This window comes from Oreochromis niloticus, linkage group LG2 (assembly GCF_001858045.2).
Source record: "Oreochromis niloticus isolate F11D_XX linkage group LG2, O_niloticus_UMD_NMBU, whole genome shotgun sequence".
Taxonomy (NCBI): domain Eukaryota; kingdom Metazoa; phylum Chordata; class Actinopteri; order Cichliformes; family Cichlidae; genus Oreochromis; species Oreochromis niloticus.
In genome coordinates this window covers 30,013,686-30,026,606 of record NC_031966.2, presented here as the reverse complement: position 1 = coordinate 30,026,606, position 12,921 = coordinate 30,013,686, and the positions used below count along the sequence as shown (strand labels likewise).

General features: G+C 42.9%; 1 protein-coding gene across 6 annotated transcripts in view; it reads right to left on the bottom strand.

Moving 5' to 3' along the window:
- The window catches only part of afap1l1a (actin filament associated protein 1-like 1a), a 30,009-nt gene that overhangs the window by 1,860 nt on the left and 15,228 nt on the right, over window positions 1-12,921 (bottom strand). For 3 of the 6 annotated variants that reach the window (XM_005468002.4, XM_005468004.4, XM_025897804.1), the window contains exons 2-18: window positions 8,783-8,908; window positions 8,604-8,687; window positions 8,431-8,510; window positions 7,913-8,042; window positions 7,659-7,754; window positions 7,341-7,555; window positions 7,054-7,233; window positions 6,820-6,903; window positions 6,160-6,235; window positions 5,816-5,932; window positions 5,523-5,734; window positions 4,600-4,745; window positions 4,395-4,467; window positions 3,791-3,905; window positions 2,144-2,311; window positions 651-829; window positions 440-565 (exon numbers count right to left, since the gene is read on the bottom strand). In XM_005468002.4, coding sequence (XP_005468059.1) covers window positions 440-565; window positions 651-829; window positions 2,144-2,311; window positions 3,791-3,905; window positions 4,395-4,467; window positions 4,600-4,745; window positions 5,523-5,734; window positions 5,816-5,932; window positions 6,160-6,235; window positions 6,820-6,903; window positions 7,054-7,233; window positions 7,341-7,555; window positions 7,659-7,754; window positions 7,913-8,042; window positions 8,431-8,510; window positions 8,604-8,687; window positions 8,783-8,908 — 2,207 coding nt within the window. Of the gene's footprint in view, window positions 1-439; window positions 566-650; window positions 830-2,143; window positions 2,312-3,790; window positions 3,906-4,394; window positions 4,468-4,599; window positions 4,746-5,522; window positions 5,735-5,815; window positions 5,933-6,159; window positions 6,236-6,819; window positions 6,904-7,053; window positions 7,234-7,340; window positions 7,556-7,658; window positions 7,755-7,912; window positions 8,043-8,430; window positions 8,511-8,603; window positions 8,688-8,782; window positions 8,909-12,366; window positions 12,562-12,921 lie in introns of those variants that run through there. The other 3 variants (XM_005468000.4, XM_005468003.4, XM_005468001.4) reach the window with 3 other exon arrangements.

The window sequence follows — 12,921 nt, the reverse complement described above, 5'->3', positions numbered from 1 at the left end:
GGAAATGTCACGACTGGACTTTCTGCATAGGTGGCATTCTCTGAGCTCCTGAGAGCGACCCATTCTTTCACAAATGTTTGTAGAAGCATAAACAGGTGCTTGATTTAATACACCTGTGGCCATGAAAGTCAATGGAACAATATGGTGTATTTGTAATGCTTACATTTTGCAATACACATTTTTTTTTATTGCTGCTTCCTTGTAAACATCAAGACTGCCTCACATTTCATTAACATATAGAGCCACTAATATCTAAATTGAGTGCACTATTGTATGATGACTATCTATTTATGTGTGAACTGTGAAAACCCATTAGATGATGGTACATGCCGCGGTGACTCTATTAACTCCCTGAGGAGACTGAAAAAACATGACAATACACGACAAGCTGCACAGCTGAACTGCGTGCAGCAGAAAGGATGAATTTCATCACTATTACCTTTGCTTTCTGCATGACAGTTCCAGTACAAGAAGCGTAAACAGACGGTGGCCTCCTACGCAGCTCTGCGGCACAATTCACTGGTAAAGAATCACTGTAGATATTCTGGATCTTCTTGCTGGAAGCCTGGACAATATAGAAAAAGTATAGAAGTATATACAAATCTTTGTATGCAGAGGGCCTATCTTTCTACATTAAGCATAAGCGGTACCTGAACAGGAGGTTTAGCCTCTGCTGATGCCCCCAGGGTTCCTCCTGCCAGGCTCTTATTTAGGTTTTCTTTGACCTGAGTCAGTCGAAGTTCCAGGTCCACCCTCTCTGCCTCTTTAGCTCGACAGGCCTCCTCCAACTGAGCCACACGCTTGTTCAGGAAAGACTTCCTCTTATCTGCTACACAGATTCACAGAAAGAGATCAACACAATAAGATACGCATTTATACGTTCATATCCTCCTTTGCATGGTAAAAAAAAGTCTTAAAATTCAGGTTTTCAAAATAAAGCACTTACTCAAGTTCTATATTTATTGTTTTTACAATTATCAGATCAATCTCAAGAGAAAAAAAAATTGGGTTTAAAATTTATTTAGCGCTGAAATTTATTAGACTACCTGTTATAAAAAGCAAGAAAACAAAAATATTCTAGAAATTTGTCCAAAACTTGTTTAAGACTAAAAAAAGGGAGAAAAAATTGTATCATTATTTATTAAAGAGGTAAATAGCAAACTGAATTCACATTTTTATAGCCACTGGACTTCTGTATTTGGAAATTAACCAAGTATAACATTCAACTACTAAAACACACTTTTAGTATAAACATATTTTTGATAATAATGTGCTATCACTTTTTGTTTTTACTTTATTTTGTAAAACAGTATGTTTGAATATTCCTGGATAACAACAATAATTATATTTTAGCATTAAAAGTACAATTTCGAGTAAAGGATTTGCACATACTGGTCAACAGGTCAACTAGCCTGAAACATGTTATTTAACATTAAAAGAATATTTCAGCAACTGCAGCATAAACCTCACAATGCAAGGATGCTGTTATAAATTTGTTAAGCACTGTATAAAAAATAGAATGTAATTATGAAACTTTAAAAAAAATTAAAATACTACTTAGATGTTTTTAAAGAAAATGTTTTGCTTCATTAAAATTTGTTGATGACTTTTTTAAGAGTATTTTAAATCTAAAATGTAATAAGCTTCATACAGTTGTGTTTCTGTGGCACAGTCATGATTGTTTCCTCTGCTTCTGCTGGAAGCACGCCACACAGTACTAGAGGAAATTAGGTAATTACACATAGCAGACATTTTTTTCATAAGCATGTTGTTTCATGTAATAATTTTAATACCAATGCTGTATGGGAAACTTCTGCTCTTTCATGGCCCTATAATAAAGGAGGTCACAATGCGGGGTCATATAAAGAGCCGGGATACATTATGATGGCAAATTTGCACAAACACACCAATGAATCCTGCAAAAATAAGACTAAAATCCTCCCATGTTTTTCTTTTTCAAGGAAGACCTTGTGCCCAAACTGTGTCTTCATACTTTAGTTAATCATCGAGAGGGTACATGCATGTTTTAGTTGTGTTTTTCATTTTGGGACTACTTCAAGTGTCCTGGTTTATGTGACGTGTAACAATAAAGAGCAACCACTCATGCGGGATCTGCTTTCTGTCTGGCTTTATATTTTCTTACCAGCAGCTGTCTTCAGCTCTTCTTTCAGCTCTCTCTTCTGCTGTCGGAGGGTCACTAGTGCATTACGTATGCCATCTCGCTCTTTCTCCAGCTCCTCTTTTTCTCTGAGGTAGCGTTTGGCATCTTCTTCTGCTCGCGTTTTCCCATACCTACCGTACTGGTTGGTATCTGTATGGGAGCAAAGGTTAAAGGTCAGACGTACAGGGGTTATGGGAATAAGACAAAACCCTCTCACGGCAGCCAGTCTGCATAATTAATGCTACGCTCTCCGTGGGAGCAGTATGAAGCTGCCTGTAAGTGTCACACAGACGTAGAGCATGGTCGTTTTTTACAACAGGGCCAGAGAGAGACAGTGTTCATTTTTTTAGAAATTGTGTGGCTTTAATATGAGAGAACATTAAGTTTTATTGTCTCATAATGTTTTTGTGTTCATGTACTATTTATGTTTCAGAGGATGTTTGATTTTTTTTTCCTTTCTTTAAGCATTAATCTTACTATATTACTATGCTCCACTTACCCCAAAGCAAACCCTAACCTATAATGGCCATAATACAGCGTTGTAAATTCAAGGAAACCCGGTGATATGGTTGCAGGAATTAAAGATAAACACACACACTCCTGCAGGGTAAGAGGTCAGAGGGTGAGGCAGCAGATCTAATGCGAGTGTCCAATAAATCTCAGGTTACATCCTGCAGCTCTCAGGCCTTGGAAAGCGCGGCTTCTTTGATGTGCCAGAAGGTGACAGCGAAGACCACAGTGGAGACGCGGCAAGAAGAGGAACCCTCGCTAGAAATCCACACTGATATCACTTTTCTGTAACTCAGACGCTCATCTCCTTCACTTGTGCAGCAGAGAGCGAATGACAAAAGGCAGCAAATGGGAGAGGCCAGAGCGGAGGGAATGGAATACGGGCGGAAAGTGAGAAGATGATTGAGTGAAGAGAAGAAAAGAAGAAATACTGAGCCAGATGACAGCTCAAATTTTATGACTGCCAGTGCTCAAGCCCACAACTGGAAGGAGTGTGTAAGCTATATGAGCTCAAGAGCACTGGAATCTATGACTTAGTGAAATATTGATGTATTAAGAAGAATTATTTCTTTTTTCCCCCCACAGTATTTTGAGCTGTTTTTATGTTTTCTTTAATCACACAGATGTAAATCAAGGATGAGTATAAAATAGAAAAAATATTTAATATAAAAACAAAAGTATATTAATAAACTCAGCCTGTAAATTAATAAATGTGGAGTCAGCTCCTTTCAAAGTAGTTGAAAAAAGACACCAGCACTGCTCATAAGGCTGCACATTAAACAATAAATGGCAATGTTTCAAAGTTGTAAATTGGAAAGTAAGCAATATTTCATACTGACAGAACAATAAAAAACAGAATTGCCTTTAAAATGGTTTAAAACAATTGGTTTACCACACATTTAACAAGTCAGGAGACAGTTTAGTCACACTCTGAACAGGGGCGTTTAAAGATGTCTTCTTTTTTATTTAGGAAGCATTGAATTAAAAGCTAAGTATGTATGTAAAATGGAGGATTTTTTGTTTCTTTTCAGAAAGTTCTAGAATTTATTTCACAAGGATAGACTTAGCACCACTCCATGAACTGCAAGTCACACTGTAAAAAAAACTGAGCACACTTACGTGAGCCTATCCGCTTCAGGGAGGCTAATGGCTTGGTTCTGTCAGAGTCGCTGCTTGAGAAACTTGAGCGGTGTTTCCCTGTATTCCCAGACTGCTGCCTGCGGTTCTCTCCTGACTGGGTGGAGCAGAGAGAGGGTGGGGGGAGTGACAGATGTGGGAAGAGTGAGGGCAGATCAAGAAAAGTGAAATTTGTTTATCAGGCTATGCAGTGAACGTGTCTCGGGATTTACTGATTGGAGACTGCTGTGGTGTAGTGTGTGTGTTTTTAGTTGTAGGTGGTGAGAGGCATGTGTTTAAAGTGCATGTTAATGGGGTTAAGAAAGGAGTTTTACAGGCTGTGAAACTGCTATGACCTCTTGCCTTCCTGTCACCAGTCAGAGCACTTTATCTTTTTTTTTCCTAATGCGGCCACCCTGATCTTTCTCTGGTAAAAAAAAATGGCATCATTGATAGGCACGCAGCAGAGCACTGTCTATTTATTTGGGTGACTGATAGGATGTCAGACAGTGAAAACCCAAACAGCTGCATGCCCATACATCTTCTGATCTGGTCACATCAAAGTAAAGTTTAACGTGTGATTTCTGAGCATGAGTGTCCTGCTTACCTGCAGATCCTCGTTAGGTACCTCGTCGTATGTTCTAGAATCTGTGGAGGTGCTGCTGGAGGAGGTAGCCCACCTAGTTTGAGAGACAACAGACAAAGTAAGTTTACATAAAAATGATGGAAGCAAAAACATCGCTGCTTTGGTTGATGGTCTGGCTTTGAACTTGTCCATGGATCCTGACCCCCTTCCGCTTCATCTCACTCACAGGAAGGAATGCCGCGCAGCATCACGGATGTTAGCAATGGTTTCCACGTCAACGTAGTCGTAATGCAGCGATTCTGGGTCTGTCGCAGAGCCCATTTCTGCCAGGAGGAGACCGAGCCACCGTCCAAGCTCCTCTGAGCTGCTTGCCTGACAATTCAAAAGAAAGGCATTGGATAAATAAATAAATAATCAAGTTTAATATTCCGTCTACTTAAAGACTGTGGTGTTGTACACCGACTCTTGATGAGACCATACTGTGCGTAATATATTTTTCATAGAAAAGGCAGAATTGTTGCTGTGTTTACTGTTAACCTTTAAGTTCCCCAAAAATGGAAAGTTAAAAAAAAAACAACTGAGAATTTTGGAAATGACGACGCAGACACTAGCTTTCCAGACTGGATCTTATCTATTACTACATGTCTGCCAGATTCGTTATGCCCCTGTTACCTGACCTCAAAGGAAGAAAACAGACATCAGTCTTGTTAGACAGTCTGCTGCCTTCATGAGCAGGCATGCCAGGCGTACGTGAATGGTCGTGTGATATGCACGTTAGTATGGATTCAGATTGTTTCTGAAGCGTTTGTACAGATCGTTATTGTTTTTGGTTTGCAGGTATTAGAGTGGATGGGAGAAACATCTGGCTCATTAGCTCATAATTGCTTCACAGTCTGTTTATCTGAGCTCTTTTTACTGAAACAGCTGCCCGGTGCTGACCGAATGTAGCTGATGAGAGTGATGAGATTGAATCAAAACATTAACCCAACAATAAGCCTACCACCTCTGTTGGGCAGATGGAGACTGTTGAGCTGGTTGATATATCTCCCTGCTTATGTTCTTATGAAAGATGACTCTTTTCAATTCTCACAGATTCGACCATTCTGGTAATATCGTGCAATAAAATAAATACGCAAACAAGAAGCACACCTCCAGGGCAGCCACTTCTGTGCTGTCCCGTAAGACACGGAAGGCAAAGGGGTGCTTGGGTCCGAGTCCCGGAACCACCTCGCAGCCGTGCAGAGGAAGGGAAGGGAGAGACATCCGAGGATCTCCTTTGTCATGGTAGAAGTGCAGGGCACCTCTGCACACGCAGCACCACTGCTCCCGCCACACCTGGTTCACCAGCACTGACAAATGGCCTGCATCGTGAGGAGAAAAGGAAAAGTTACGCATTCCGCAAACCTGGACTCCTGAAGCACGACATGAAAGTGGGCTCTGACCTTGCCGAGGATCGCTGTATGTCCGTGGGTCACTTGTCCGAGTGGACTTCTTCTTTGAGAAGCTGATGATGCGTGTGATCTTACGCCCCGCAGCAAAAGGACCCCGTTTCCCCTTACCTAAATAAAAAAAGTGTTAAAATCAGATGCTTTCGTTTGGATGTATCTGTGTCGTTGGGGAACTGTATTCCCAATCTGTTTTATTTTATCACACATGTTTCAACAGAATCCTTCCCATCTCATATGGTATAAATGCAGCAATATGGAAGAGTCACACAAATTACATCCCAGCAAGCTCTAATTGGAACAGCTGCAATGCTTTAAGACTGCGTGCATCTCTGCCTTACCATTCTCTCTGCAGTTCTCTCCAGCGGACACGCCCACACTGTCTGAATCCGATGTGTTCCTCTCCGCAGACAACCTCTGCAGAAGCAAACACGCAAACACAAGTTTAGATTTCATGAGAGCCCAAGGTTTCATTCTAAGCCAAGCTGGTCTACACTTGCCTTTGACTAATAAAGAGCTAAATAACTATACTTTAAAGGCATTTCTTCTCATACATATCCACCTTCTTGGACGTCTTTCCCTCATGCTGTTTCCTAACTACAAACACATGGCATAATTAAACAAATCGTCTTCTTCCAGCTCTATATGGGCTCCCCTCGTTTTAGTATTTGTTTTTGTATGTGAGCCTGTTGCAGATTGTGATCTAATAGACTCCTAAAGAGGATGTGCCTCTTCCGACACTGGCTCACTACCACCTCCGTCAACGTAGTCTTAACACCTAATTACCCTGCTTATCTCCTCTTTGTTTTGCGAGCCAAACACAGGTATCTGTGTCGAGCCAAACAATTGTTTAGGAAAATTGATGGTGACAGCACAATTGCCGCTTGCTGCCGAGCTTTCCTCGCCTCAGCTGTAAGGAAGAATTACGGAGTTCGGGGATGTAACCAAAAAAAACAACCACAAGGATACACTCACATAAACATCCTCTCTCTCACACTTACCTTATCAAGTTCACATTTTCTGAGAATGACAGGAGATGCCGATTCCTCGGGCGCTGCGCTCTGACCGCTCACCTCTCTGACAACCTGCGGGAGAGTTTGGACTTATCACTCTGGACTGGATGCTAAACCGTCCGTGTCCCCCCCCCCCCCCCGCTGACGAACCAGTGATGATTGGCAGCTGTACCAGAGGAAAATACACGACTCCTGCATAAAATTGCAGCCTGCTAAAATTACCGTAAGCCACGTGTGGGCCTGCTCTTTGCTCTGTACTGCCAGCACCAGCGCATCTCCATTGGGCAAGGTGAAGCGAAGCTCGTGATGCTTCCTCTTGCTGTCTTTGGGGACATAGACTACAGTGCATTGGGGCAGCAGCAGGTCCACGTAGGGGGAGATGTCCTTGGAACTCTTATAACACTGCACAAAGAACAACATGTGGTACGTGTGAGGTAAAACAAAAAAAGAAGAAAAATACTTAAGTAAAGAACATTCTTTAAGGAAGATGAGAAAGTGCAGCATCTCACTTGTAGCCTGTTGTCCCGTATGACAGTGAGCTGCTTGGCCCACTGCCCAAAGCGTTTTTTACGCAGCAGGAAGGCACAAATGCGACAGTCCCTGGCAGGAGGCATGGAGCTCTCATCAGAGGGCCACTGATGAGTAAGCCGGACGCCCGGGCTCCTCTCTTCCTCGTCTTCCTCGTAGGACTCGTAAGAACTGCTCAGAGCATCGGAATCATTGTCTGTTGGAGCAACGAGAGAGACAGAGAGGGAAAATGTAAGCTTTATTTGTTGGAAAAATGCGGTATTTATCCGGTGATCCTGGAAACATGTGGGTGTTCTCACAGGAGTTTTTGCGACGTAAGTTTGAGCAGGTAGTGGGGTATTGGTTTTCTGTATCTTCATAGCCATCTTCTATAGAGTTAGGAGGGCTGGACCTTACTGGAAAGGGAAGGAAAAAATGCATTTTACCTTTTGTTGTGCTAATTATCTGTGGTACATCCTGCTATATGATTGTGTTCATATCAATTATATCCTGTGCGTGGAAAATTCTAGAACACTAAGGTCACTGAGTTCAACTGAGGTGGGAACATGCTGACCTCTTGTTATTATATACTCAGGCATCTTGCCAGGGCTCAGGGGCACTGCCTCTTCGTAGTATTCCTCCGGAGGAGGGGTTGTGGGCAGCGGGGGTGGCGAGTCAGCTGAGTGTGGGGCTGCACAGCTCTGCTAAGGGAGACACATAAATATAAACAAAGCTCTTAAATTTCCTCTATAGCCAAAAGAGCTAGATAATCAGAGACGCACAGAATAACCCTCTGAATAAATTCCATAAATTAGACGCACGGGCTCTGGGCGGATCCCCAAGTCTTCACTCATCCAGCAGTTTACAGAGCAATGAGCATGTCGAGCAAAGGGAAAACCCCACAATATGCAACACACTCTCTGGTTTTCATCGCCTCTTTTGGATTTGCAATTTGCAAAGTACAACTGGGGCAGCGAGTGCTGAAAAGACTGATATTAAAAAAGCTTACAGCCCACACACGGAATCCTTTCACCTTCAGGACTTTAAGCCAATATTTAGTTAATTTCCAAAATTCTCATATTTTTCACTCGCCTTTTTCGAAGTTTCAGTTTGTGCATTCTTGTTTTCTTTCACATCATCAGAAACATCCTTTAGGTCTCCGAGCTCACAATCTTAAAAAAAGAAAGAGACATTCATTTATTCTCGTTATGTTAAGGGCAGAGAATTTGCATCGCAGAAGTGGATCTCACTATGGTGGAGCTCACCAAATGTCTCAAAGAGAGACTCTACAAAGCTCGTGCCATTTCTGTACACTGATGAGTTCATGTAGATGTAGTCTGTTCCTGACACTAGGGGGGAGGAAGAAGAAAACACAGGCAGCAGTAAGTTAACGTGAAATCATTCAGAACTTAGTGTAAAAATGAATTTTCTTCCTCTCTGTTACCTGATGGCTCTATCTGCTGCAGGAGGTTCCGCACTGAGGTCTTCTTCTCCTGGGTGGTGGAGCTGAGGTTCTCCTGGTCCAGCATCTTCAGCAGCACGCCCAGCTCATTCACCAACACCTCCATTGCTGTACAGAGAGGAGGGCAAATGGTCAAAGGGGTGTGTGGGTGTGTGTTCGAGCGTTTGTGTATAATTAGAGAGGGCAAAGGTCAGACTAGCAAGTCTAAACAAATCCCAGGTGTATGTCCAACATGCTCTTTCTGCTTTGCTTTCCCCTCGTCCTTCTTTCAATTTGTGTCACTCTGCTTCACAGTTTGTCAATATCCATCAACCATCTCATCACTGAGTCTCCTTCCTATCTCCCTCTGTCTATCCAGACTAAACAATGCCAAGAGGCTTCAGTCACAGGAAACACGTCTGCTAATTGCTGATTAACCCTGTAAATATGTGAATTTGGAGCGACGACCAAAGATAAAAGCAAATGAACAAAACTTCCTGAACAAAGCTCTAAAGTTCTGCGGATTCACAAATTCAAATTTGAATCAACATTTAAGTGACAGAAAAGTGAGATTTTTGTCCCCATGGCCCTCTAAAAGGACAAACAGATACAGGCAATGGTTCAATATGGAGCATCGGACTCTAACAGGAATAACTTAAGGAGCACTTTAGAGAGCTCAGAACAAGCCAAATGAGGAAGCTAGAACTTCATTCACAAGGACCCGATCTTTATCCAGCAGTTGCGAAACTGAAATGCCGGACTTAGAAAAACACAAGCTGCCTTAAACAGGCTTTCACAGGGCTCTCTGGGTCCTCTGGACTCGAGATTGTAGGAACAGATATATCGCATACATCATAAGTTGATCTGAGAGGTAAGACAGGTCCACTCCCTGTTTTTCAGAACAAAACTCAAATAAACTAGCTCACTCCCCCCAGCTGCTGCAAGCCTGAGAAAAGATTTGCAACCTGCTGCAAGCCAGTGCCACCAAGCAATGCTTTTTGTTTCAGCTACCCGAGGTGTTTCCATTAGCTCGTTTGTAACCACTGACTGTATTCTAGCACCCAGTTTATTACCTCTGTAATCCTAAAATCCACAGTAAAAAACCCCAAAACAAAACAAAACCTAACAAATGGCTGAGTCACTGTTGGCATTCTTGTCTGCCTCCCCCTACTTCCCATTCCCCTCCATCTCTTACTCTCTCCCCTCCCTCCTAGCCAATTTTCACAGTCCAGTCCCCTTGGACCTAGTGAACCGTGCGTCTTACTAGGGTCAGCCGCGGGACAGCCGCTGAGCCAGAAAACTCTTTGTACAGAGTGCGCTCATATGGCAGCAAGACCTGTTGCGCTAAGCACACACACAAACACAGGCAGAGGCAGACACATACACACGTGCACACAAGCCCGAAACGCACAGGCAGGCTCATGTGTTGTGCATTTAGCGAGGTGTGTCAACTCTTAACTTTTGTCTGCTTATCTAGAAAATGCACTCGAACCACCATCGTGTGCAGGCCTAAAAAGCACATTAATAAGTTGAGGCAGAATGTTGGCTGTCTCAATGTATGACCCCAACACAGCGAACTTGCATGTAATCACCTCTGACAAGCAGAAAATAAATAAGCTGGAGAAAATATCTATTGTTTGTCAGTGATGTATGTCCTACATTTCAGGGTGCTCCCACTCCTTAAAGACAGACATACTTTTCTTAGGTGGGTCTTCCTATGGGTTTTAACAATGCCCAGCCAAGGCTATGGTCAAAAGCAACAACAGCTACAGTAGGTGTATTTTTGCCTGTGTCTGTTTAACCACTTTGTCTCCTGCACCAGCCTGGTTTCCTTCCATTGTAACAATCACCCGCTCCCACTCGGAGGAACGGGCATGAGGATTTAACTCATGCTGTGAGCTGGAATGCGTCCTCATTAACATCTGATTCATGCAGAGAAATGAGGAAGTGGAAGGACAGGAAACTCATGAGAGTGGGATGTGTGGGCCTGGTGAACGCTGTCACTCTGCCAGAGGTTCCAGCTGTTTAGATTCTGGCTCTAGCGTAGCACTGGGCTTCCCCTAACCTAAGTGTAAGACAAAACCGTATCCACAGCATGACTCATTCTCTGCAGAGAGAAGTTGAAATTTACACCAGTCAGCACTAAATCAAGTATATTACATATAATACAACAGAGAAATTGAGGCGATGCTTTCAAAGGATTTAGCGTGAAGTAGGTCGCCTCACTCCTTAAAACGGTTTCACAATTTTACTCCTTAAAAATCCGATTACCCAATTTCACGTTTACAGTGCAAGGGCGAGCAAGAAGGAATTACTTCCTCATTTTTGGCACTTGCGGCTCGTGAGACCACCCTTAAGTCGCCCATTGTTCCTTTATAATTAACAACACACCATGCACGAGTGTCGTCACACGTCTAAAGCGGCGAGTCATCTTTTGCATTTATGCTGCAACTGCTCGTGCGTGTGTTTGAGTGCGATGCGTAACCGATGTCTTCTAACTTATTACGCAAAAGCTCCCGTAATGTTACAGTGATAGATGAGAATGTGGTTCAGTATAGTTAAAGCAATGTATGTGTCTCCATAGAAGGTCAAAGGATAACTTTATTCTCAGCTTTGTGTACTTTCAGCTTTAAAAAAAAAATCATAAAGTAGAAGACTTAAAACACCAGAGAAAAAAGATTGTGCAGGTCTGCAAAGTCAGTCAAAGCTTAGAACACACTTGGTTTCCTCACACTTGCTTAACAATTGCTGTTAAACACTGGACACATTCCTCGCCTTGTTCATAGTGCAAGACTCTGCAGTGTGTGTGTGTGTGTGTGTGTGTGTGTGTGTGCAGACCTTTGTTAAGTGGAGAGGGTAATTTGTTTAACACTGCAGACTCCAGCCTTTAAAAGGAGCTTACATTTGTAGACTTTCTGTGCCAACTCTGTAAGGTTGAATGATGGGTGAATAATTTCAGTGAGTCTAGCACCTGTGCTAACATGCCCAACAACGTCGGAATTAAAGAATAATCTGACCTCATTCGATTGCACCATTTTTCTCAGCTCCCGCTCCCTCCAAGTACCAAAGACTTCCCTCATGCTGAACTGACTTCTTTTCTTGCCATGCAACCCCCCCCCCCCCACACACACACACACACGCACGCACACACACACACACACACACACGTAAACAAACTTAATATAACAGTATGTCGAAAGTGACAGGATTCAGACAGTCAGCGGCAGCTTTGTTTCACAACATCACTGTAAGCAGACATTCCAACTTATCCAACAAGAATTTGCAGCCCACAAAGAGTCTTCAGAGGCTTCAGAAATTACAATGTTTCACTAACGACTCTAGCAAACACAGCTTTCTCAACAATTCAACATTTCTGCCTTTCTCTGTATTTCAGTGAGCTGGCATGGCCCTCAAGGCATGAAGTAAACATCACCTGATTCCTACAGTGTTCGGATTGAGGGCACGATGCCTTTAGCACCTTTACATCCCCGCAGCTTACACACCTCTCTTTCCCTCAGCATGCCCAAATCCTGTAGCATCAGATGCTTTAATATACCAACATGTTGTTTTCTTTTCAAAACACTTACCTTCACGGGCAGTGGATGACAGTCCCACCATTCTCTAATTGGCTCATTCATACACAAAAGAGATACTGCAGGAGATACTCCAGAGTCAAAGCCACCCTTTGTGCTCTGTCCTCTGAAGTCTGTAGTGGAGGTGAGCTACCATCTGCTGAATTCGCACTCCCTTTACCTCTCCCCTCCTCCATCGGATCTGTTATCTCCCTGCACCTCCCTCTCCGTCTACCCTCCTCTCGCTTCTTTTTTTTTTGTGTGAGTGGGGGGCAGGGTATAGGGTGGTGCTCTGCGTGTGTGCGCATGTGTTTGATCCCCCTTCTTCCACTGTAATCCTAGGGATCGTATAGCACCTGGGAAAGGCTTGCTGTGTAAACACACACACTAATAGCTAACTCTTCTTCTTTTCATTCTTTATTCTTTTGCATTCTTTCCCTCTCTCTTTATATTATTAACTTTTAACTAGTGGCTACACACTAAACAGGTTCCAGTTTAGCTGCCTGTGGAAATCCCCACGTTATAGGGGCATTTTAACATGTCAAGTAAAAGTTGCAGGATTTAGGATAT